Source organism: Balaenoptera musculus, chromosome 14 (genome assembly GCF_009873245.2).
Source record: "Balaenoptera musculus isolate JJ_BM4_2016_0621 chromosome 14, mBalMus1.pri.v3, whole genome shotgun sequence".
NCBI lineage: Eukaryota > Metazoa > Chordata > Mammalia > Artiodactyla > Balaenopteridae > Balaenoptera > Balaenoptera musculus.
Window position 1 is genome coordinate 86432306 of NC_045798.1, and position 27216 is coordinate 86459521.

At 38.3% G+C, this 27216-nt stretch overlaps 1 protein-coding gene across 1 annotated transcript in view; it reads left to right on the top strand.

The window, feature by feature from the left end:
* The window catches only part of ZNF407 (zinc finger protein 407), a 417355-nt gene that overhangs the window by 233445 nt on the left and 156694 nt on the right, over positions 1-27216 (top strand). The window contains exons 6-7 of the mRNA XM_036823222.1: positions 3355-3438; positions 11499-11619. Coding sequence (XP_036679117.1) covers positions 3355-3438; positions 11499-11619 — 205 coding nt within the window. The remainder of the gene's footprint in view (positions 1-3354; positions 3439-11498; positions 11620-27216) is intronic.

Sequence of the window (27216 nt, forward strand, 5' to 3'; positions counted from 1 at the left end):
GAGAACTTGTCTTATATTTGTTACTGATACGGACTCAGTGCCATAATGTTTCTGAACATTATCGAATCTTGGTTTTTATGTACCACTTGACATTTTTTAAATCAATTTAATATTTCTCTTAAGAGAATACTATCAGATCCAAGAGTTTTTGAAATTACTACAAAGAGACTAAACTGAATTTAGCTAGTATAAATTTTTTAGATAATTGAAAAAGTACAAATTCACATACATTTTACATCAAAACATTTAGTGGACTGTTTGGAATTTAAACCAACTGATAGTAAAAGCAGCACACAGAATACATCTGTGCTGGGCATGGTCCTGAGACCTCTCAGTTTGGACCTTCATGAATATATTTCTCCTACCTGCCCTGTGGTTCTATTCAATGTATATGACATGCTTTTCATTATCTAAGGACAGAGGGCCCCTAAACTCCTTACAAGTGTGTAGTCGAGTGCTTGCCTTATCTCACTGTGGCGAGATTACTGAGAGCTATTTGGTGTTTTGTGGTCTTCTTCCTCTTTACAGCTCTCAGAAAGTATTTTGTTTCAAGGAAAAAATAAATTTTAATCAGCATTCCCAAATGTTCTTCTGATTGCCAAGAATCCTGTATTATTGTTAGAAATTATAGGTTAAAAGTTCTTCTGAAGCAGTTTGTGGGAAGCCCAGGCCTCCTTAGCTTCCTTGACAAGGGCGTTGACGATTTAAGGTCTCCAGCCTGCCCTGAAAGATCACTTATATCGAACAGCAGATGAAAAGCCAGTGCAGATGTAATTTATCGTCGGCGTTTCCTTCTAAAGAATAATTGTGGAGACTTGGCTGGATCAATAATATGGATTTTTGTTGTTAGGTCTTGTAGTCTGCACCATAATGAGAGATAGGGGACAGTGGCTGTTTTCTAATAGAAAATAAAGGATTGGTTTCCGTGTCTTTCTACATTTGAAAGCAAAATGGCACACTTGAAACTAATTCAAGTTGTTAAGAAAAGTCTCCTATTATATCTCTGCTATCATATAAATATGGCATGTTAAGTGAACCCCCTTTTTATTGAGTATATTACATTTAGTTTTTTCTTAAAATTTTTTTTCTTGAAAAATACTCAATTGTCCACTATCCAACCCTAACTCCCCCTACCCCCTTGGGAAAAAAAAAAAAAAAAGGTCAAGTGAAAATTGAATTTAGAGTGACAAACAAATCAAGCCACCAAGGTAAATATGACATACAATACATTGCAGACTAACATCCTAGATAAAAATCCTGCACATCAAAAAATCAAGGTCACTAATATATCTAGAACCAAATCACATGGAAAATTGATAATTTTGTCTTTGTGCCTATACATATCTTAAAATAGGAAAGGGAATAAAACTTAGTGTATACATGCAGCACATATACCTGTAAAAATGTAAATTTCATTACATGCAGCACATATACCTGTAAAAAATATAAATTTCATTAGGATTTGTCTGTCAATGTTTATATCTTACAAGAAAGATATAGATTGCGAAGAAGTTCATAAACGAGGGAAAGGAATCATAGTCTGCTTGAGTCCAGAAATAGTAAGAATACTCTTTCCTCATCAGGTATTTTGCTGGCTGGGTAGCATAGCACCAATCTCTTCTCCGCCACACACCACCAGATGCATAGGTGTGTGTGATCTTGTGTGTGTGTGTGTATGTGGACCACAGTACACACATTTCCGCACACTCGAAGGGGTTAATGCCCACAAAGCTGTGGTGATGAATAAATTGTAGAGAACAATTTTGTCTCAACACAGAATAGTATGTTAATATTAACGAGCAAATTATCTTTTGGGATTTTAAAAAAAGTCTACTTTCAGTGTTATTTAATTGATAATACAGCAAGTTAGAAAGAGTTATATTTCAAATTGATTAAATAATTAAATGAGTGATTGTAATTAAACTTTATTCTTCGCAGCCCATCTACTCTATTCTTTTTTTCTGTATTGATATAATGATGCCAAGGAATGAACTTAACCCCAAAATAGGAAAGTAAAGATAGGAAAAATACTTAAATTCAGCTTTATTTTATAAATGATAATAATGAGCATTTTAATGTACCATTGGGAAATAAGATTAAACATAATTTGGTTAAAACTCTCTTTATTAATATATGTTCATTTAAATTAGAGAAGCTAGTATTGCTCTCAGGTAAAGGGAAGACTTTCTGATTACGGTAGTTACTCTGCCTTCCTATATTTAATATTTTTTCTAACCTTAAAAAGCCAATTACCATTTCCACAACACCTCAAGCTAAATTTCTGTTGTGAGACGCCTAAACATTTTAGAACAAAGCAGGCTGACGTGGGCAAAAACCCTTGAAAGACTTGTTGCATTAAACATTCACATGAGTAAAGTAGATAAAGATAGATAAAATGATTTGTTTTATTTTTGAAAAGTATTTTATAATTTCACTGACTCTCTCCAAGGTGTTAGCATTTTTATTCTCCTTTTCTCTTCTTTGGGAGCCTTACGGGATAAACTGCCTAGGTGCCAGCACTTATTGCACAAATACGCTGTAGAATAGAGAGAGATTGCATTTATAAACTGTAGGGCAGAATGTTAGCTTGTGTAAAAATGTTTTTAAAAATGAACATTTAAACATTTTTAACAAAGTCTGCCAAATCTGACTCTAATTGTTGCAGAGTTTTCCAGTCAAGAGTTATCACTAAAGATGAATAATAGGAGTTTTTATACAATTTCTTTAGCAATCCCTAGACTTCCTTTTTTGTGCCATGAAAGTTTGAGGAACATAAACAGCACTGAATTGAGTAATGTAGATTTTATTGTTCCTTGGGATCTTCAGTATATTCAATGAAACTGTTTAATTCTTATCGTTAAGTAGGAAGTTATTAAAGAAGATGCTGATAGAATCAGGTAAAACCGATTCAATATCCTTCAGTTGTTAGAAAATTCAGTATGTTTTATTTAAGCAGAATCATGTATACTGTATATTAACAGTTCCAAGCAATCTTTAGTCAGCTCAGAAAGTCCAGATGTATGGGAATTGTAAAAAAATCAGGATATGCATAAAAACTGTTCAAGTGCATAAAGCAGCCCCATCTGGAAGACATCTACCAGAAATGAAGTTGTACAAAACCATTCCATTGATAATAAAGCTAATTTTTATGGGTCTGACAAGTATGTAATTATGTTCAGTGGTGCTTTTCAGATTTTATCACAGTCAATAAACCGCAGTGGTAATTTCATTCCCATTTGACATATTTACATGGAAACATTTGATTGGAGGAATTAGTAACCCTGAAAGCCTTGATAGATATGTTTTAATGATCTGTGACCTCCGCAGTCCCTCATCTGTTTATTGTTGCAACAGGCGAGAAGTCGTTCCTGTGTGACCTGTGTGGCTTTGCTGGCGGGACCCGGCACGCCCTCACCAAGCACCGCAGGCAGCATACAGGTCAGTCCAGCCGCCCGGCCCTCGGCCTGCCGCTCAGGAGGCAGCCAGCCCAGGGGGGCCCCCCGCATTCGTGCTTGGCCCTGGATTGCCTGTCTTTCCGATTTTTGTAAACTCTGTGTACTTGAGGGTCTACGGAAAATTGTGCTTGAATAATACAAGATTTTAATTCGTCTGCTTTTACGTATTTATAAAGTAAGCCTGCTGCGTGTCTTATGGATCAGGTGTCCTGTAAAGTCGTGTCAAGCAGGGGGAGAACAGGGTCTGGCCTCCGGTGTGCAGACACACCAGCTGCTTCTCTGCGGCAGAGCCCTGCCTTGGGGGTGGTCCGTGAGCTGGGGTGAAGCTGGGGGGCCCGCCTTCCTCTCAGTCGGTCCCTCCCCGTCTGCTTTCCTGCTCACGCCACCTTTTAGCTGCTTCTCACCTGCTTACCAACAGCCCTGCCTTCCCATCTTTGTCTCAGCCTCTGGAACCACCTGACTCTCTAGCCAGCAATCCCTCTGCGAGTTGGAACCAAGTAGATGTGGTTGTAGCTCAATGCAGCTTCAGGTATTTTTGCGATTAAGAATGGAAAGCAGTCGGGACTTCCCTGGCGGTCCAGTGGTTAAGACTTCGCCTTCCAATGCAGGGGGTGTGGGTTCGATCCCTGGTCGGGGAGCTAAGATCCCACATGCCTCACAGCCAAAAAACCAAAACATAAAACAGAAGCAATATTGTAACAGATTCAATAAAGACTTTAAAAATGGTCCACATAAAAAAAAAAAAATCTTTAAAAAAAAAAAAGAATGGAAAGCAGTGAAGAGGCAAGTTAAGCAGATAAGGACATTGAAGCGAATCCTTTTTTTCATGATGGGCATTCTTGGTGATTCAACAAAATAAACTAGATACCTTGGTTAGGAACACATAAGGATGAAAAGTTTTAAACATCTATTAAAGTTGGTTACCTATTGATATGCTGTAATAGGTCTTATAAGTAATTACTTTAACTTCTGAATTATATACTCCTGGGACAGTGCTGATTTTTGGTGATGTTCCTTGTAACTATTAATAGAATCACTTTTTACCCTAAAAAGTGTTCTAGTTTAGGTAATAAATCATATGGTAACAGAATTTGTAACTCATTGTTAGACTTTTACTTGGGTTCCATGAGAATAGTTGAGTTTGGCAGTTATACTCAAAATGGCATAAACGTAAAATACATGAAATATGTTGTTTATGGTACATTTTGATTCTTGATATGCTATATTTAGTGCTTAGCTACAAGGAGCTTTAATGCCCATTATGGTATTTATAAGATCAGTGAAAATTAATGCTAGCCATTCCTTTTGGATCTTAAGTTTATATGATTCAAATTTCTGTATGGGATAAGGATTATTATTGAGTCAAGAAATATCCAATGTTAATATAATGTTGAAAACTCAAACTTGGTAAACATAAAACTCTATTTTAAGTTTGTAGTAGCAACCTGTGATCACATTTTCTTTTAATCCAGTGATTTACAGTTTCGGTGTAAGAGATGGCAGAAGAGCCCAGTGGATGGCGGTCATCCTTGGCTACTGTGTTGGACAGGTTGGGAATATGTGTGGTAAAGTGTGTTCATGTGGGGTTTTCTGATTCTTCATGTTTCAGCTTATTGATGCCCCAACTGTTGCCATGCAGATGGTGTCGCCCTGGCGTGGCCCTGGGCGTCAGCAGACTCCCCGGTGCCGCCGTTGGCAGCGTGGCCGTGCTCCCTCTTCCCGCTGCCGAGGGCCCGGTCATGCTGTGATCACAGGCGTTTACAGGTGATCGATCATGAACCTGCATCGAGCAGGCACAACTTTATATTTTATGTCAGGTCCAGAGGCTCCTTATTACTTTGCTATTAACTTTATACCACGTAGGACAATGTCTCGCAGACAGAGGCATCTGTCTTTTTGGCGTTTATCTGCCTCTGTGGCACAAATCAAACATGATTCTTTAGTACCAAAGTCAGTTCAAACAGCTTAGCCAAACAGTACTAAGCCAAACAGCTTCGTACAACTCAGTCTAGGCCCTTAGCTTTTATGCTGGATTTATAATATTTAAGCAACACAGAACTTTTTTTTTTTTTTTCAAGGCCAGATTTGTTGGGCCCATTTGAAATCTGTGTTTTTCTGATGTATTCCTCTTTGACATGGTTTACCTTTCTACTACAGAGTGCCCACCCAAACTACAATCAGCTTGGAAAGGGATAGGTATCAAAAGTGTTCCAAATGGCGTAAATAATTCCCCACTGCAATACAGACTGTCTAGGGGGCTGACACAAAACATCGTCCACTCCAAGATTTACTTTTATCTGGTAAAAGGGTCACCTGTCAGAGACCCTTGATTCAAGGGCACAGGAGCAAATCCTCACATGTAGTTGAAGAGCCTTGGCCGGCTTAATGACCACCAGCCCGCCCAAAGGAATGTGGTGCGAGCTTCCAGGAGAAGGGTTTGGCCCGTCTGACAGATTGTTGACACACAAAAGACACCTCTCTCTGTCCATAAGCCATGCCGGTGCTGGTGTCCCTCCTCTGGCTTCCTTTTACTCTTCTGTCACGGGGACCTCAGGTGCAGAATATTCCTCAGTGGTTATTTTCGCCAAGATTACCGCTTGAAAAGGGAAGTATGAAGAACACAATTTAAACTACTGTATACTCTTATGTGAGGGCAACAGGCAGAAAGGAAATTTCACCAGCAGGATATATGCAGGCAGCCCTGTTGACTTACAGACAGCATTATTCAAGAGTAGTTAATATCTCACTCATAGGTTTATTCATCCTTCTGGCTTTAGAATGACAAAGAATTCAGAAGGACTGTTCCCAATGCACCAAATCAGTTTGATCACTCCATCAAAAATTTTTCCTTAGTAAGTGTGTACACCTCTCACGTAGCACCTATCTCATTTCATGCAGTTAACGAATATTAGGAAACTGAAATTCTTGTTTAGCATTTTTAAGATTTTCTTTCAAATTTTACAATCTAGAAGTTATTTATATATCGATTTATTTTGCTATATATTTAGACTAACAAACAAGAGCTACCTCTGTATTTCTGAAGTGTATTTTCCTGAAGAAATTACCTGAAATTTCCTGAAGAAATGATCGTTTCTGGATAAAAAAGAGATACCGATGAACATATTCAAACAATAGTATTGAACATGTAACAGAATTGAGTTACAAATTAACTATTATGCACAGATTGAATAAACTGTAGTCTGTGTAAGTTGACACAGAGTTCTTTTCCATCAAGAGCCCAGACATGCTTGAGCTTTCCTTTACTTAGTGGTTGTAGCTTAGTATGTAGCATAGTTTGGTAGCATTATATTTTTTCTCTGTCAGCCTATAGATTTTTCACAATTTCTTAAGACTACATAGTTTAATCTGTTGTGTTGTCAAGTTAAGCATGAAATGACAATTGATAGTTTATTGCAATACAATGTCAGCTTGACATGAACTTCAAATTATTAGAGTTATAGAGAATCTAAATGACATTATTCTTTAAAAGTGTTTTTTTTTAAGTTTAAATTGTGTCACATAAAAATGCCATAAAAGTTTAAATGAAATAAGATTGATACATTTACCATGTTTTTTAAGTGTTTATGTTAAACCTTCTCACCAAGAAAATTAACCTTGAGGAGCTTGGATGACCTTTTATTTATACCACTGACTCAGACAATGACTCCATAATGTTACCCCTCTAGATTCCTGCCAGATCCATGAAAAATGGATAGATTAACGATGTCTACCAAGGCTAATAGAATAAACCAGTTAGCACTGAGTCTGATGCCAACATACTTTCAAACACTTCGTTTGAATGGAATAAGGAGACGTCAGAATATATTTGTGAATTTGCTTAACGAAAAAAATCTTTAAATTGTTTGACCCCTTAGATTCATGATATTAAAAGTGGAAGATTCAAGCTACCTAATTTGAAGTCTTAGTATATAGTTTCAATAGTCATGTCAGTATTGTATTGGCATAAACATTTCCAGATAGATCAAGGGAGCAGAATAGACTCATGCATGTATTTGTCCATTGTTTTTGACCAAGGAACAACCTTTAGAGATAGATTTAACAGAGGATGTGCAAAACCTCTTCATTGGAAACTTTAAAATATTGCCAAGAGAAATTAAAGAAGACCTAAATAGAGCGATATCCCATGTTCATGGATTGGAAGACTCAATGTTCTTAAGATTTTATTTCCTCTCACATTGATCATTTCAAATCCCTCAAGCTTTTTTTTAAAGAAATTGACAAGCTGATTTTTAAATTCATATAGAAATGCAACAGTGAAATATCAAACAACTTTGAGAAAGACGAACAAACTTGACTTATACAACCTGACTTCATGACTTATTAGAAAGCTTCAATAATCAAGTCATTCTGGTGTTTTCATCAAGGTAAACAAATACATCAGTGGAATGGAATAGAGATTACAAAACAACCCACACCTACATGGTCAGCTGAGCTTTGACAGAAGAGCAAAGACAGTTTAATCTTTTCAATACATAATGCTGGAACAATTGGCTATCCATATGCAATCAAAATAAACTTTGATCCATATATTATGTCATATACAAAAATGAACTCAATCTAAATATAAAACTTAAAACTATATAAATTCTAAAAGAAAATTTAGGGGAAAAATCTTTGTGATCATGGATTATCAAAGATTTCTTAGATACCAGCACATCAAAAGCCTGATTCATAAATGAAAAGAATCATAACTTGAAAAGTTATAAATGGAGAACTTGAAAACTTTGTAAATTATTAACTTTTCTTCAAAAGACATTGTGAAGAGAATGAAAAGACAAACCACAGACTGGAAAGAATATGTATATATCATAACTCTTATAAAGGATTTGTATCTGTAATATATAAAGTGCTCTCAGAACACAGTTTTAAGAAACCAACCAACTAAAAAAGGGTCAAAATATTTGAACAGGTACTTCACCAAAGAATATAAATGCATGGCACATAAGCACATGAAACTGTCCTCAAATCATCATTAGAGAAATTCAGGTTTAAAGCACTAAGCACACTGAATGTTGGTGATGATTTGGAGAAATGGGAACTCTGAAGCACAACTACTAGGAACATAAAATGGTCAAACCACTTTGGAAAACAGTTTGGCAGTTTCTTACAAAGTGACGTATCTACCTACCATATCAGTGGGTACACGTGACATTCACGTAATGAATACTACTCTACAACTCGGCAGTAAAAATAAAGTATTTACACCTGGAGCAACGGGAGTGACGCACAAAATAAAGCTGAGAGAAAGAGGCCAGACAGAAGAGAAGTACATACTGCATGTTTCCACGTGTGTACATTTCTAGAAAGTACTAACTAATACATAGCGACCGAAAGCAATGAACGTTTGCTTGGGGATGGAACGAGCAGAAGAAAGACAGGGCACAGGGACACCTCTGTGGTGGTGCTTATGTTCGTTACTTTGATCGTGGTAAGAGGCTCCGTTCTGCTTCCTGTGTCAGGTCTAGACAGGTGATGTCAAGTCACTGAAGCAATTAATAATGAGTGTTTTCATCCAGGTGAGTGCTTCCCTTTGTGTTTCTGTTTTCCATGTGAACTATTCTTTGACATCGGTGTACAGTTAAAATACTCTTAATTGAATTTAATGAGCAATTCAGTCTTTATAATGAATGAGGAAGTTTTCAGATATGCTTGTGTATGAAGGTTTATATGTTTCTATGACATAGAATATTCCTGTGTCAAATGTGAAGAGATTGCGCGATTTTATTTTAACTCTATGCAATTCGAAGATCATGTCTTATCCCTCAAATAAAAGCAAAACCTGCCATCATCGTGAAAGTTATTTTTTTGTATAAGTCAGTTCAGTACAACTGAGCTGTCTATAGCAATTTAAGTGACCTGACCAGCGGTTTAGAAACTGAGAACAAAGAGTTATTTAGGCTGACCCAGGGTGACCACTTGGTTGGGGTGTAGTATATGGGAAATGGCTAAAAGAGACAAAAACCCCTCTCAACTCCAAGATTTTTACTCTGCTTTGTATATGGTCTTCTTTTTACAAGAATAAGTCAAATGTTCCCTGGTAGGATCTGTTAAATGATACCTCTATGTCAAGTTCACTAACTTTGCGAAACCATTAATTATTTTATGTATGTTATAGGTTTTTACTTTGTTATTGGTCATGAGTGCTTGATGAGAACCATTTGTGTGCTGCTTCTTTTATCTTTGTGAGAGTAGTTTGCAGTTTCCAGTGTTTAGGCAGTCCTGTCCCCATAATGGTGAAGCACTGGTTATTGGGCACCCTCCTAAGGATCTTACCTATGCCTTGTCTGCTTTAATCCTCACAATTATCTCCATGTTTGGTGTATTATCATCCTGATCTTGTTCAGGGGTTTACCAGGTAGGGAGTGAAATATGGCAAAACCTGGATTGGGATTGAAGTCCTTTTGGCTTCTTCTAACTGCTGCCCTGGGCTGCAATGACAGATAAAATGCCATCAGATGAGATGTGTATGCATTCAGTAAATATTACTGCAGTTATGGGCAAGGCCATATAAACAGGCTTAGAGAATGTAGGACAAATTTCTAAACGTTCTGATTTTCAGGGCAGACATAGTTTTGTTGCTAGCTGAATAGATGTAATTTTAAACCAAGATATTTCATCCCTCATTTTCTATATGTTAGTATACTTATAAAACTATTACGAAAACATGGGAAATAAGTAACAAGTGGAGTTACATATGTAAAATTAATCCATCCTATGTGTAAAATTTCTCAGGAAAAATGTCTCTTGGCAAGAGTATTTCTGTATGTCACAACTGTGTTTGAGGAAGAGGTGTGAGGCTTTCTCTAGTTCACAGGTAATGTGAGCTGTACACGTATCATTTTAAGTTGCCTGGTAACCATATTAAAAAAAGGAAAAAGTAATAGGTGAAGTTATTTTTTATAAATAGATAATTCAAACAAATACATACAAATTATTATCGTTTCAACATGAAGTCAATATAACATTATTACCAATATTTTATTCTCCCCCCCACCCCCAGGACTTTGAAATTTGGTGTGTATTTTGCACTTCCAGCACATCTCAATACAGAGGCCAAATATTTTATCTGTAATTCATGATCTGTATTTAGGTTTGATAAAATTCACATGTCAAAAAGTAGATTCTCATTCCCAAGCTGTTCTAGACTTAAACATTTTTTCAACAGGTGAATTCAGTATCAGTTTTTAAATTTACATCAATTAAAATTAAATCACCCCATCTCAGGTGCTCACCAGCCAGTGCAGCTAGTGGAGTTAAAAACCAGTCAGACCTGATTTCTTTGAGTTTGTGTGTGAAGGAGAGAAAGGTATTGATCGGAGGGCCGTGAGTCCTGGGCAGGTCCTTGAACCAGCACAGGGTTGAGCTGTATGTGCAGAGATCAGGTGTATCTACACAGGGGAGATGGAACTTACAGGGCTGTTAAATATTATTTCAAATGTTTCTTTGAGGCCTCTTTACCTTTTACTCAACTTAGTGAATTATAATTTCTCTTTACTTCTGACACTTTTTAAATTGGTGTCAAGTTATCGCTTGGTTTTATTTTTTTCCTTCATATTTAACTTCAAGATTTTAATAAGCTTTACACTGTGTATTCAAAGTATATCTTTGTTACATACTTTTCGATGGTTTTAACCTCACTGAGATTTTTATAATGGCCCTAATCTAACAGAGTTTGTTAAATGACTCAAAATACAGTGCTAAACCAAAGCTGATATTTATGTTTTTATCTGGATGAGTGCTTCACTGTGTGTTTCTATTTAGATTAGATAATTTAGAATCCTGTTTGTATAAGTTACATGTGAACTGCATAATGTATATCTTGCTTCTGTTCTCATAGAGAAATAAAAATCAATGGTATCTTCTAACTTTCTCACTCTGTGAATAAATGTTCAAATATCCTAAGTATGTGTAGTCTTAAAATTTCATGGAAATGAGTGTCTTTTTAATTGTTAATAACAGATTAAGCCCTTCATTTCCAATATTTGTAATTATTCATCTACAACTCTTCTTGATATATTTCAGGAGAAAAACCTTTTAAATGTGATGAGTGTAACTTTGCCTCCACGACCCAATCTCATCTGACGCGGCATAAGCGGGTACACACAGGAGAGAAGCCCTACAGGTGCCCCTGGTGTGACTACAGGTAATGATCCATTATGAAGCAAGTGGAATCAAGTGGGTCATCATGGTGGGTGAAAATCCTGTTAAACTCACCATAAACGAATTGTGTTTTTGATTAACGTGAATTAGCATGATTTAAAGCATGATTCATATATTAGGAGTGGGAGTTCATTACACCACCTAATTTTGGTGACTGTTTTTAAAAATGTAAAATACTTTTCCATTTTTTACAATCTTAACATTTAGGTTTTTTGTTTTTTTTTTTTTTTTTTTTGGCTGTGTTGGGTCTTCATTGCTTCACGCGGGCTTTCTCTAGTTGTGGAGAGCGGGGGCTACTCTTCGTTGTGGTGCGTGTGCTTCTCATTGAGGTGTCTTCTCTTGTTGCGGAGCACGGGCTCTAGGCGTGCGGGTTTCAGTAGTTGCAGCACGTGGGCTCAGTAGTTGTGGCGCATGGGCTTAGTTGCTCCAAGGCATGTGGGGTCTTCCCGGACCAGGGCTCAAACCTGTGTCCCCTGCATTGGCAGGCGGATTCTTAACCACTGCGCCACCAGGGAAGTCCCACATTTAGGTTTTATAATCCATTGGTACACCTGACTTTCAAGTGATCCAATTAATCAGTTATTCAACGCATATGGCATCTCATCTACTATGAGTGAGGCACTCATTTAGACAATGAAGATAATGTAAGAAATGCTTCCTGCCTTTAAGGATATTGTAGCATAATGGGTGACTTGTAATGGTAATGTTAGTAAATATTTGTAGTACACATATCAGTGGTATTTAAAAATGCCAGGGGAGTGCAGAGAGAAGGAACAAGATCAGTCCTGCTAGAGGAGAAAGCCTGCCAGCCATGGCTTAAAAGATGGGTAGCTTTCAGTCACGTGTGTGTTCTGTGAGGATGCGGGGAGGTGATGGTACAGCGTGGCATTTCTGTGCGGAGAGCATGTTGGAGGTCATGAGTGCTCCGTCCGCTCGCGGAGGCCACAGCGGCTAAGTGACATCTGCCAGGTTGCAGAGTGACTTCACGGAGGCCGCAAAGCACAGTGGCAGAGAAGCAGGAGTGGTGAATGATCCTGTTTTACTCTGTGACAAGGTCCGCATATCCCGGGCCCGGTGGAAAATGAAAGGCGGCTGTAAGTTGCGGCTCAGTCACGCTCTGTGGGGGGCCTGTGAGCATTGAGTTCAGAGCTCACTGTGGTCTGTGAGACACCATGGGATGCGTGGGCAGCTGAGGGGCATCTTCTTAGGGCCTTGATCAGCCCAACTGTGGGGCTGAAGGTCTCATGGGCCCTGTTGTGCGTGAAGATGTGGAAACGTTGAGGGTAGTTCTTCAGTGCAGCCTGCCTTTGTTACATATCAGAATATATACCTTAAACCTGAAGCCTTCATTAAAAAATAGATTTTTGTATTCCTGTGGATATAGCCTGTGCGTTCAGTAAATATATTGCCATAATCTCTATTATTATCCTCATTATTGCATTAAGTTTTATGTTGAAGGTCATCTAATGGTACAGACATATTACGGGTATATTTCATTCATCAATTATTCATTCATTCCACATTTTCTCAGTTCTGTCTTTGCCTAACACTAGATTGGTGTTTCTTTGAGATTTAATAAAATGGTGATCCAATTAGAGGTAGACATAGAAATTCTAAGGAGCTGATAATACGAATTCTTTAAAAGACAAACGTTATTGAATGCTCTTTTTCCTTATTAGAGGTCATACTTTAGTTGCCTTCCCTGCAAAACACAGGGAAACAATTAGAAATTTATAAAAATTTCCCTTAATTATCACTCTTAGCTGTTAGGATTATATCCTTTCAGTCTGTACTTTATGCCTGTTTTGAATCATTGTTTTTTTTGGCGGTTTCTTTCATTATAAATTTTATTTTTCACACTTAACAAATTGTATAACCACCTTATGTCATTAATCCTGTGTAACTGTGGTTTTCAAACTATAATTTTTAAGTCGTAGAACTGTTACTTCAAACAAGATCTTGTACAGACCCCATGGATAAAATAGGTAAAAGTGGTATCTAACAGTTACAGATTTCAGAGTTACAGTCTGTAAGTCACTTATTATAACACTAACGAACATCATGTAAGACTGTTTGACAAGCAAAAAGTTTTCAAATGGGGGGAGTTCTTGCTAACAGTTGCTGTTGGATTAGCCGTGGTGTCCAGTTTACGGCTTTGCAGAGCGCGCTCGGCAGGGGCTGGTAGTCGGGAGCTCAGGCCCTTGAGGCTCGCTCACTGCAGCCGTTCAGCCTCTTCCTCATTGACGGAAGACAAGTGCTTTGGGTACGAACTTCAGGAACACTGCTGACATACGGTGAGGAACACACCAGATCGCTTATCCAGAGCCTGGCTGTGCACATCCGCCCTTGTTCTCACTCTCATCTCAGGTTAGGACTTCAGATGGTTGTAGGTTTTACTTGACCTGACAAACCTCAAGATACTGTTCAGTGAGGTAATGCAAGAGTTTCAGTGCCTTGAAGGTCTTTAGTGTCTGAAAATTATAATACATGCCATGATGGATTTTTTTTTTTTTTTTTTTTTTTACAGTTTTTGAAGTTGTTAAAAAAAACAAACCCAAAATCAATTGTTAGATAATTACTGAAATACCTTGGAGTTTCAAAAGGCCTAGTTTGAAAATCACTCTTTTCTTCAGTATAATTTTAATACTTGCATGGCCTCAAGTTAGATTGATAAACAATAATAACTTTATTAAATTTTTAGACATTTATGCCATTTTCAGGTTTTTACTCCAAAAATACTTTTGCCTAAATCTCTGTGTACGTCCATGATATTTTTGGAAGAAATTCATAGAAGCACGACTTAAGGCTATTAATAGCACTACTGCAAAGGTTGGGGTGTGAATTTTGTTTGGCTGATCAGTACTGTGTTTTGGTGCACTCAGGTCTGTGTATGCATGAACATATTTCTAAGTATTTCAGGTTTTCTGGGCTTGAAATTGTATTATACTTCTGCGAAGGTCGAGGTCGTGTTACTTGTCCCCTATCCAAGTTATCACCTTGAAGTAGCATCACGTCCGTTGAGCAGTGCGTTGGATCCAGCTGGATCCCGTCCCTGTCAGACCTCTGTGAGGCACTGTCGTGAAAAGGAGCTGGTGTTTTCTAAGACTCTTGTCACTCTCCTATGAATTAATACCCAGGATGTTTACATCTAGTGATCGCTATCAAATTTCCTGTTGAAATGCTTAAAGTCCTTGATAAAAGGGTGATTTTATCTTTATTTAAGCCTTTTTAATAATTTGAATATTATTGAAAGTAATTAGTTTGAACACTTTCTGTTCACGGGGCAGTTTTATCATTCTGTGTATATACAAGGTTGGGTTTGCTTTTACTAATGAACAAAAGACAAGTTAACTTGACCAGGAGTATGAAAAACTTCAAAATATAGGAACACTCCTAAAGTTAGTGACTATGAATGAAATGTAGAATTTTCAATGGATACCTTCGTTTTCTTGTTGAGGAGAATAAGATTTTTAAATGAGCAGATAGTTAAGTTCATAAAGATTGTTTTGGTTGCATAGCATGGGAAGAACAAAATGCTTACGATATCTACCTTACAACAACAAAGTATCTTCTTTCACAAGATAAAGAAATTGGAGTAGGTATGATTTCTGCAGAATAAAAGTATGTATAAGATGATCACATATTTCCTGAGAAGATATGGTCGTATTTGTCTTATCTGTATCTTTCCATAATATTTTATTGCTTAAAATATTTAAATACTTTTTTCATATTTAGATTTTTGTCTGCTTAATATAAATAGATAAACATTATTCCTGTAGAATATTCCTATTGTTGTCATTATTAACACATATTTGCAGGTAAATTACCATCATTAGAAACTGAAGTATTATTTAAATTGCATTTGAAAATATACTTTTCATTTTATAAATTGAACATTAGTGGAGAAATTTTAGTAGTTATAATAATTATTCATGAAAAATGTGAATATAGATTTGTTTACAAAAGAATTTTATAATTGGTCTTTTGAACCTGGGGCTATATTTCAAGTTTGCATTATTAATTTAGGCAGTGACATCTCATTCTGTTTAGATGTAAACGTGTACCCTTTTCCTAAGCTTTTACTGTCTAAGATATCCAAAATTCTAATCCATTATAGATCAGTATATTCCATCATTGCTCCAAAACTTTTTCACTATTAATTAGTATTCATTATAATTTCGAAGCATAAATTTAGATTCATAGCACGCTATCCTACCATATTATTTATGCAGCAAATTCTTTAGATTTTTTTCTACCTTAACATGGAAACAATCTAACATTTTTCTATACTTTTATTTTTTTGTTATGTTTTAATTGTCACTTCTCTATTAAGGAGAGAAATAGAAAAAACTTTAATATGTTATAGTAAGTACCCTTTCTAATAATGTAAATCCTTATTTCCCCATGGAGTTTATTAATATCAAGCTGCACTCTGTTCCACTGATGACACTGGCTTTCACATGAGATTAGATGACTTGCACTAAAGTTGGCTGTAATTGGGCTTTCTTTTACGTGAAACTCACCTTCTCATTGGCTTCCATTTTTTAAGGTTAATAAATGCATATTAAACAGTAAACCACTGATAAGTCATGAAAAGTAACACAGAATTCTACTTGCAGTATTAAAAATATTAAGGATAATCTTATATGACACTTTAAATGACATTTAGTAAATCAAAGAAAACTGAAATTCAGGCCAAAGTCTGCAGTTTGATCATTTATTTATTGCGTCCCTATTATTGATCTTGTAAGACTGAGATTTTTGCTCAACTGCATAATTGCCTTAGTACTGCCAGTGTTACACACACTCTTTTAAAAAGTTGTTTTTACTGTTCTACTTTTCATTTTATTCACTATTTTTTTTATTATTTGAAATTATAACTCTAGTTAGAAATATGACATATCATACAGCTGAGGAATAAAATTTATAAATCCTGCCTCATATTAAAGATTTACCCCCATTGTTTTGCTTAACTTGGAAATACACTCTGATTCTTTTCCTTACTTGATGGTTTACTTAGCTCTTGGCCAGTGTATTCCATAGAATCATTAATGCACTAGGTTTTGATCTCAAGAAGAGTTTTCATTCCTTTTAAATGAGGGGAGGCTAAGAATATTTGATTTACCCTTTGACCCAAGTAGTGGAGTCTCAACAAAAAATGTACTTTTTGTGATATTCCCCAACGTCTCTTTTATTACTCTTCTAAATATTTTGTTTAGTATTTCTTATAATCAAATTTGGTAAGTTTTTACACATGTGACTAGACTAGGTAAAATTTAGTGTTTGTCACAAGCCTTTGAAATATGTGTGTGTGTGTATCCTAGAAAATTTTTGTCAAAAAATAATTTAATTGAATTCTGTCTTAACTTTACATGATGCTGGAAGCATTTTTAGGATAGTTTTAAGATGTAATGATAACAAAATTATAATAAATCTTTATTTCCCTTTAAAGTTTGTATTAATTTCTCAAATACCTATTTCTATAAAGTGTCTCAGTTACGAAAACTTTTTCAGGTCTTAGATAATAGTATGCCTTTTTACATAATTTTGCTGTATAAACGTTTTATGTTTATCAGGCTTTACTGAATAATAAGGCACTAAGGCCTCAGTATACGATGGGATCATTGTTCTGTCTTCCATTGTTTCAGCAGCATCCTGACTTGGGGACTGACTCTGCGGGGGATAATTTCCTCCCTGTGGATAATCTCCCCTGAGGGTTCCCGTTTCCCTTTGGCTTCCTGTGCAGGTTTACAGGTTGTAGCAGGAGAAGCAATAGATGGATCAAACTTGGGTTCGCCCTGAATAATAACAAGTAGAAAAAATAAATTTTGTCTTTGTAGCAGAACATCATATATACTGAGAGAGAAGTGAAATTATACATACCAAAATGAACAGCACACATTTCTTTTTCTGAAGAATCAAAGGTAGCATTTATTTCTTTTGGGTGATTTTGAAGTTCTTGAAGAGTAATGACACTACATCAAAATAATCAAATGAAAATGTCTAATATTAATTTATATTTGAAGCAGTTTGATTGATGCCACAAGCCTAGTTATAACAGAACGAAATTTAAATTCAAAACTTTTTGTCAGTGAAGTAAGCCAGACAGAGAAAGCCTAATATTGCATGATATCACTTATGTGTGGAATCTTAAAAAAGCGAAAACAACAACAAAAACAACAACAAAACGGTCAAACTCATAGAAACAGAGAGCAGAAAAGTAGTTGCCAGGGAGTGGGGGAAACAGGGAGAGGTTGGTAAAAGGATACAAACTTTCAGTTGTAAGATGAATAAGGTCTGAAGAGCTAATGTACTACATGGTGACTATCATTGATGAACTGTTTTGAATACTTGAAATTAGCTAAGAGAGTAGAACTTAAATATTCTCACCCCAAAATAAACAAATAAAACGTACCAGTCAACATTATTTCATTAATATCAAGTCTGTTCGTTATCTGTTTATGTTCTACTCGATTTTAACTTCTAATCCAGTTAATGGAATAGAAAGCAGGTGTCCTAGGCTGAAAGGTTAGTTTGAAAGCCTCGAAGCCCAGTTACTTTGCAGACTTTTCTTGGGATAATGATGATGGCAGGGCTTTGCTCCGTTTGTGGTCAGTTTCCTCTGGGAGGCGGATGTGTCTGTTGAACTATGTTTGTAGTACTTGTCCTGGCCAATGGCCCCTTCCTGCTTGCCACCCTCACACAGTTCAGCGAGCCACAGGTAGGTGTCAGTATCGTGGCTGGTTTGTGGAACCGTGTTTGGTCATTGGCTGCATAAATATTGCTTAAGAAGATTCTTCTAGCAGGTGTCAAGATGGTACTTTATGGGGTTGTACTGTCTTTCACGTGGGGTAGATGTTTCTGGTAAGTTTCCATGGGATCTTTTGAGGGGTTCCCTAACAAAAAACATAATTGTATTTTCAGGTTTTTCTATCCAATTATGAAAGTTGTACTGTATGTAAGTGTATTTTTTATTCCTAACGTTTATGTTTCAGCAGAAATTGAATTCTTTCTGAACAAATATCTCCTAATTTTCTCTGATCATTTTATTAGTGAATTTCAAAAAAAAAAAAAACTCAGTAATTCTAATTGTGGTTTTGATTTAGTTTTGTATTTTCTATAACGTATATGTCTAATGTTATGTTTATTTGTAGCATATTTTACTCACACTTTTCTTCTCTGCCCTGAGACACCCAAGCACATAGACTTTGAAAAATTTTTGTTTAAGCCTATGTGCTAATATAGCACAGTATTTATGTCAGACCTTTAGTTACTGTTGGTAAATTTTCATCTAACTAAACTTGGTTAAGTAAAAAAAAAAAAAATCTGTAGACTTGGAAAACAAATAGATTCCATAGCATTAAAAATTATAAATTGGTTCATATATCTTTAAAAGGGAGAAAAATCTAAAATAATTTGTTTATGACTCTTAAGTAAATTATTTGTTGATATAGCTGAAATCGTCATTGAGATCACAAATTAATTAAAAGAGCCGTTCTGAACACAAAGTGACCATACATTCCCTTTGCTATCTCTTAAAGTAGAATCTAGATAAACGTGTTTATTTAACCTGCTGTTGTTGAGTCCCAAATCCAGTCATTATAAAAGGACCAGCACTATCTTTGGGGATGGTCTTTCTACAAGGAATTACTAGGGACAGTCCCTTGGGTGCTCGTTAGATATATCTGTATATATTGTGGTAGAAAGAAAGGCCTTAGAGATGAAAAAAATAGAAAATTTTTTTTGGGCAGTAGTCTCTTGCATAATAAGTTATTCCTCAGACACTAGAGCTATTATCACACAACAAAACACTTTACTACGTAACTATCTATATCTCCCAGCATTAGAGGCCCATACAGTGTGTAGCTTATTAGGAAAGCTCTGTAATCACCAGGATTATCTAGAACAGCAGTCAGTGCAGCATCAGGCACACCCTTCCGGTCATGTGGTTGAACTTCACAAGGTCAGATGTGGGGTTGAGAGAAATAATAATACCTTTGAAGTGTATACAAGTTTGACCACCTGTCATTAGTTCAGTGAGAATGCTAAGATCTTAGTTATCTCATTTTGTTTTTGGATCCTTTGTTTCAGTATGTTCTGAAGTATTGCCTCTCTGGGGCCTGTAGAAAACTGGAAGAAGGAAGGAGAAGGAGAGAAAAACTTGGAATGTTTAGGTAGTGGGGACCCAGTGGGCTGTATGAGGCAGCTTCTCTATCAGTGTGCCTTCTAGACCTCAGACCCCTTCAGTGGAATAAGACGCTGCCTTCCTGGTAGCACCTGTGTTTGTTTTGGCTTTAGGTTAAGAATGTTTGTAAAAACAAGATTACATCTTTTCTCACTTTTCACATCTTTATTTTCTTGGTTAAGGGAATGTAGCACAAACCCTTTGTGGGCTTTTTCCTATTTATGAGAAGTACTGTGCTTGTGAGAAGTTGTATAACAAGAAGTACTCCCGAATATTTTCCTTTTTTGGAAAATGGTGTTCTGCCTTTCCTTCCTGCATAGTGAGCTGTACTTGAAATAAACCAGAATCTGTTATTCAGTAACATAATATGCATAATATGTAATGTGATACTTTTCCCTACAGGGAATTTTAACCTAATATTAACCTTCCTCTTACCCCTTAAACTTTAGTTCCTTACTCTTAATTCTTTTGGTTTGCATCTTGCTAAACAACCCTACTCTCTCATTTTGTATCTTTTATATCACTTGTGACACTGTTTGGGCATCTCTCACTATTTAAATTTTGAATCATGTTGATTAACTGAACTCGGTCATATCTTTCCTGATTGTTTTGGGTTTTTTTCATCTTAAATTACAACTTTTAAGAAATACATGACATGTCATAAAACAAATTAGAATTTTCCCATACAGAGAAAACGTGGTAAACTTTTAGTGCTTATGCTTAACTAAATCAGTTAATCTCTTGGATTGAATTATTTGAGGTAAAAAGTGGTTGACACTTGAATTTGAGAAATCTGTTTTGTTCTAAAAACCTCAGATAGCTTTAATTTTAATTAAAAGTAAGATTCTGTCCCACTTTCCACTCCCAAATTATATTTTTCATTTGATTTTAAGTTATCTTCTCATGTCAGCAAGCCTGGGTTATAGGGCATATGGGATTATGTGGTGAAGGGGGTAAGAAGTCCTGTGAGCAAGCCTGGGTTGTAGGGCATATGGGATTATGTGGTGAAGGGGGACAAGAAGTCCTGTGAGCAAGCCTGGGTTGTAGGGCATATGGGATTATGTGGTGAAGGGGGGTAAGAAGTCCTGTGAGCAAGCCTGGGTTGTAGGGCATATGGGATTATGTGGTGAAGGGGGTAAGAAGTCCTGTGAGCAAGCCTGGGTTATAGGGCATATGGGATTATGTGGTGATGGGGGGTAAGAAGTCCTGTGAGCAAGCCTGGGTTATAGGGCATATGGGATTATGTGGTGATGGGGGGTAAGAAGTCCTGTGAGCAAGCCTGGGTTGTAGGGCATATGGGATTATGTGGTGAAGGGGGGTAAGAAGTCCTGTGAGCAAGCCTGGGTTGTAGGGCATATGGGATTATGTGGTGAAGGGGGACAAGAAGTCCTGTGAGCAAGCCTGGGTTATAGGGCATATGGGATTATGTGGTGATGGGGGGTAAGAAGTCCTGTGAGCAAGCCTGGGTTATAGGGCATATGGGGTTATGTGGTGAAGGGGGGTAAGAAGTCCTGTGAGCAAGCCTGGGTTGTAGGGCATATGGGATTATGTGGTGAAGGGGGGTAAGAAGTCCTGTGAGCAAGCCTGGGTTGTAGGGCATATGGGATTATGTGGTGAAGGGGGACAAGAAGTCCTGTGAGCAAGCCTGGGTTATAGGGCATATGGGATTATGTGGTGATGGGGGGTAAGAAGTCCTGTGAGCAAGCCTGGGTTATAGGGCATATGGGGTTATGTGGTGAAGGGGGGTAAGAAGTCCTGTGAGCAAGCCTGGGTTATAGGGCATATGGGATTATGTGGTGAAGGGGGGTAAGAAGTCTTGTGAGCAAGCCTGGGTTATAGGGCATATGGGATTATGTGGTGAAGGGGGGCAAGAAGTCCTGTGAGCAAGCCTGGGTTGTAGGGCATATGGGATTATGTGGTGAAGGGGGGTAAGAAGTCCTGTGAGCAAGCCTGGGTTGTAGGGCATATGGGATTATGTGGTGAAGGGGGGTAAGAAGTCCTGTGAGCAAGCCTGGGTTGTAGGGCATATGGGATTATGTGGTGAAGGGGGGTAAGAAGTCCTGTGAGCAAGCCTGGGTTGTAGGGCATATGGGATTATGTGGTGAAGGGGGGTAAGAAGTCCTGTGAGCAAGCCTGGGTTGTAGGGCATATGGGATTATGTGGTGAAGGGGGACAAGAAGTCCTGTGAGCAAGCCTGGGTTGTAGGGCATATGGGATTATGTGGTGAAGGGGGGTAAGAAGTCCTGTGAGCAAGCCTGGGTTGTAGGGCATATGGGATTATGTGGTGAAGGGGGGTAAGAAGTCCTGTGAGCAAGCCTGGGTTGTAGGGCATATGGGATTATGTGGTGAAGGGGAGTAAGAAGTCCTGTGAGCAAGCCTGGGTTGTAGGGCATATGGGATTATGTGGTGAAGGGGGGCAAGAAGTCCTGTGAGCAAGCCTGGGTTATAGGGCATATGGGATTATGTGGTGAAGGGGGGTAAGAAGTCCTGTGAGCAAGCCTGGGTTATAGGGCATATGGGATTATGTGGTGAAGGGGGGTAAGAAGTCCTGTGAGCAAGCCTGGGTTATAGGGCATATGGGATTATGTGGTGATGGGGGACAAGAAGTCCTGTGAGCAAGCCTGGGTTATAGGGCATATGGGATTATGTGGTGATAGGGGGTAAGAAGTCCTGTGAGCAAGCCTGGGTTGTAGGGCATATGGGATTATGTGGTGAAGGGGGGTAAGAAGTCCTGTGAGCAAGCCTGGGTTGTAGGGCATATGGGATTATGTGGTGAAGGGGGGTAAGAAGTCCTGTGAGCAAGCCTGGGTTGTAGGGCATATGGGATTATGTGGTGAAGGGGGACAAGAAGTCCTGTGAGCAAGCCTGGGTTGTAGGGCATATGGGATTATGTGGTGAAGGGGGGCAAGAAGTCCGGTGGGCCATTTAGTCCATGCCAGGTAGTTTGAGTTTTACCCCAAAGGCAGTGCGTAGCCAGTGGAGAATATTAAGGAGGGAACTGACATATTCATATTTTGCTTTGCAGTGATCACTGATGCAGTGCAAATGAAGAGGCAGAGAGGGACACAGCAGGAGTTGGGAGAGCATTTAAAGGACAATTGCAAAGGTGCAGGCAGAAATAAGTGACTAATCCTAAACTGACACAGTAGCCACGATGGATGTAGAGAGAGGCTGATTCCAGTGCTTGTTAGGAGGTAGAATGAATGAACACGGTGACCAAATGGATGAATTTGGGGACAGGGTGACAGAAAGATGCATGCCATCCTTTAGATGCCTAGGCTAGGGCTGCTGAGTGAGTGGCGGTGCCATTCACCAGGTCCTCACTCCCGGAGGAGAGATCCCTTTAGCAAAACGATGATGTGTGTGGGTTGGATGCATTGACTTTGAAATGCCCATGGGCATCTACATGGAAACGTGCCAGTAAATGTGTAGGTCAGTGCTGGTGTATGTCGAACTTAAAGCATTGATGCGATTGGCATTTCCCTTGGAAAATGTGGAAAACGGAAAAGCAGAGGGGCAAAGAGCAAGTGTCAGAGAGACTGAGAAGTAGCCTCCAGAAATGGAAGGGACCTCCGGGCAGCGGGCAGGCAGCACTCAGGGCAGTGCACCCGCCTCAGCCACCCAGACAGCACGGGTTCTCTGGGGAAGCCCGGTCCTAGCACAGGGGTAGGAGCAGAAAGTACGCGAGGGGTCAGAGGTGAAGACGTGGTGAGGATACTTGTTAGCTGGTCTTGAAAGGAGTGTCTTGAAGGCTGCTTCCTGAAAACGTTTGGGGAGTTGGGATAGCTGCATGCGCAGAGAGCTGGATGCACATTGTATTTGCGTGTTTGTTTTCATCTGTTTGCTTAAGATTGCTTTTAAAATTTTACTAAAATGCTTACAAGCGGAGGTGAAAGAGCCAGCTGAAATAATGAAGTTGAACAGTGCCTTTACCTAAGGGCTCAGATGATGCATGTCAGGTAGGGTTTTGTGACGCATCAGGGGCGCTGATAACGATTTTGAAGAATCAGCAGTGCCTCCCTGTTCCCACCTTGGGACCTCTCGAGATGGAGAGCTGCAGCTTCAAACCTCTGAATCTTTACCCTCCCACAGTTTGGGAATACTGCGTAGCACCAACTTTTACCTTTGCTGTGTTCAAAGTTTTGAATCAGAGAACATAGAGACTGTGTGATGGGACTGTTCTGCCCTCCCTACATGGACATTCAAACAGCGGAACTTTATTTGCTTTCTATGAGGAATTTACTTCCACAAAATATTGTATTACTTTAGCTGTTACACGTAATTCAAAAATTTGCTTGGCACTAGCAAACAATTCAGGGCAATCATTTAACAAACACTCATCTTAAATGTAATCTTTTAAAGTGTGACATCTTTTCTATGACTTATTCTAAACAATTTTTGCTAATGTCTTAGGGTTTTTCTAAGACCAGTAGATCTCATGGGCCCCTCTAGTGACATCATAAGCCAGTGGAAACTCACAGACGTTTATTGTGATGACACCTGACCCCCATATATATTTACATCCCTTGCTGTTTGTTTTACCTACCTTTCATTTGCGTGACTGCTTCCAAATAATTACAGGTATGGTATAACTCTTTTACCAATCACAGCTTTAATTATACTTCTTATGTCCATTTGTACTAAAACTTCTATTTCACTGTTTTAGATTGACCCCTGCCTTCTTCAAATTGCCATATTTCTAGAAACATATACTCTACTGGAATGGTCCTACCAAGAGAAACGTTAATAATAAGGACCATGTGGGTATTGGAGTTCGTGTGTGTATAGTATGAAAAGAGAAAGCAAATATATCACTCCTTAGGGTGAGGTAGGGTACATGATTTGTTTTCATGACTTAAGGTATATTATAACTGCTGAGTGTTGGTGTCAGTTGTACTAAACCACTAAAAAGTGGAAATAAGTCATATATATTGCCCCACAGGTTGATGTATGCTTTTCTTTTGCATTCACTAGCATTTTGTATGGATTTCCTTTGATTCTATTGGAATTTTTGCTGCTTTGTTTCATTATAAATTATGGTTACCACAAGACGGTATGGCTGCCTCTCAGATTTTGGTTTTAGCTTGTTTCTCAACTTTAAAAATGAAAAGCACATTTCCCTTTGCAAATTGAGATAGTTCTGTACATCTCGTAACAAATTTTTGGCACCATTTCCATGAGTTCAAATAAAGGTAGTAGAAATACTCACCACAGCGCCCCTGAGGTAGGTTCATTTTAGCATTGGCTGCAAGGTGTTATTGAAATAGTTGGGGCAGCTTCCTTTCTCTCTCTGCTAACACAGCTGTCTTAAGGAAGAAGGCTCTCAAAGACGCCACCTAGGAATGGCAGTGAATAAGTGTGTCATTGGAAATGTACCCTCAGACTCAAGGAGCTATGTGCCTGGGAAATATATGGACGATATCAGCATATATATATATATATATATTAATTAATTACATGTTCCTTCCAATTAATGATTTCTGTATGTCCTGTGAAAATGACGTTATGGATGTAATGATTACAGAATCCAAATCCTACCTCTTGTTATGTGTACTTGTTTTTAACTACACACGCACACACCCATATTACCTTCCTTGCATCCATTTTTTAACACAACAATCTTCTAAAATGTTGTGGGTTCTGATGTAAAAGAGATTCAGAACAAGGCTCCAGTTTTATTTTTAAGGGTTTTCTTTTTTCTTTTTTAGTTTAAAACTGGAAGCTATGTCTGCCTTAGCTGTAAAAGCACAATCAAGGCACCATGATAAGTGAGTCGGTGCTGTAAAAGTAAAACGAATTTTGCCTTCACTCACATGAGCTATAGAAGGAGGAAGCTTTATTGTCCCTGGGAAAGTGATAAGGCAGAGTAATTGTATATTATACTGTCCTGGAACATCTGCCTGAAGACTGTTGGAGCAATTCATCCATCATGGACGATACAGCATGTTTTGTCTTTCTGCTTTAACCCGTCCCCACTGCTGGCCTGCGCGGAGGTTTTGATAGGGACTGCGCCTGGGCCGGGGCGCACATTAATCAGTCCCCTTGTTCAGCACTCCAGCTGACATAATTACAACCTGCGCACAGCAGTTATTCAAGTCGAGTCCTTGTCACTCGTGGTGCGAAACTACACAGCTCCGATCCCGGAGGAGATTGCCTTATCACACAGAACAAGGGCTCGCAGGAGTCGAAGAGAATAGAAATGGGAAAATGTCTTCCGGGAGTACTGTATATTCCTTTAAAATAAGACGTTTGAGAGACTTACAAGGGACAAAGGGAAGCATTGTGTGCAGTGACTGAAATGAACCAGTTATGATTGTTAAATGGATTCCGTGGAGCATTTCTGTAAAAATGGACGTAGATTATTAAGTTCGATGGCCCCTCGTAATCAGTGATTCTCTTAAGTTTTTCTTCAAAAGTGATCACATAACTTTACAATTATAAAAGGTTTAAACGCTCCTTGATAGGACTAAATTTTACAAAATAAAGTATGCATTTTAAATCTACTGTAAGTATACACTTACTTACCTCAGAGTTTTGTAAGGAATAAACTTAGAGCCAGAGAAAGAGCCTTTCAAGAGACTTTCAAAGACAGGGAAGTTCACTGTTTCCTGTGGCCAGAAAATAAACTTTCTGTCTTATTATTTGCCACACCTCCTCGCTCTAATCCTGGTGGCTTGCTGGCCAGGCTCCTCCAGTACACCAGGTGTGAGGGATGCGCTCTCCTTTCAGCCACTTGAGAAGTATTTTAAATTTTATGGCAGCCCCTCCCGTGCCCCTAATAGACCAAGGGAGTCTTTGGGCGTGTAGTGAATTATTGTGATCAGGTCTGCATACCTCCCCAATGAAGTGTGCTCTTACGCATGTGTGCAGAAGCTGTGGGTATTTTAAATCCAGCCTTTTAATTTCTTTTTGGTCTCTTTGACATTGTAAGATTGTCCCAAGTAAAATCAAGTGTGGCCCAGACTCTCAGAAATGTTGTGAAATGTATTTTTGGGTCAGTAAAAATTTTACTTATATAACCTTAAGTTTGAAAAGCTTTCAACTAGAAAAGCTACAGTAAACTAGTACATATATTTATATCTTCAATTGTAAAGCAGTATTATTTGTAGCTATTTCAAGCCAGAGCTGGGTAAGCGCACACCTGCGTGTAGTTCAGGCCCTGGTGAGCGTCTCTGTGCACCTCTCTGCCCTCCTTAGCCTCCCCTACAACTACGATTCCAGTGACTGCTTGGACTTAGCAGGAGGGGCAGGCTGCACTTGCCTGAACTTTGTTAAAGATCCTTTTCTTCGGAAGGCCTCTCGTCCACGGGCCTTTCCTGGTTTCACAGCGTTTCACTTTGCTAAATTAGCTAGTTAACAGAAGAGGAGAGACTAACACTCTGTGCTGTAAGGACG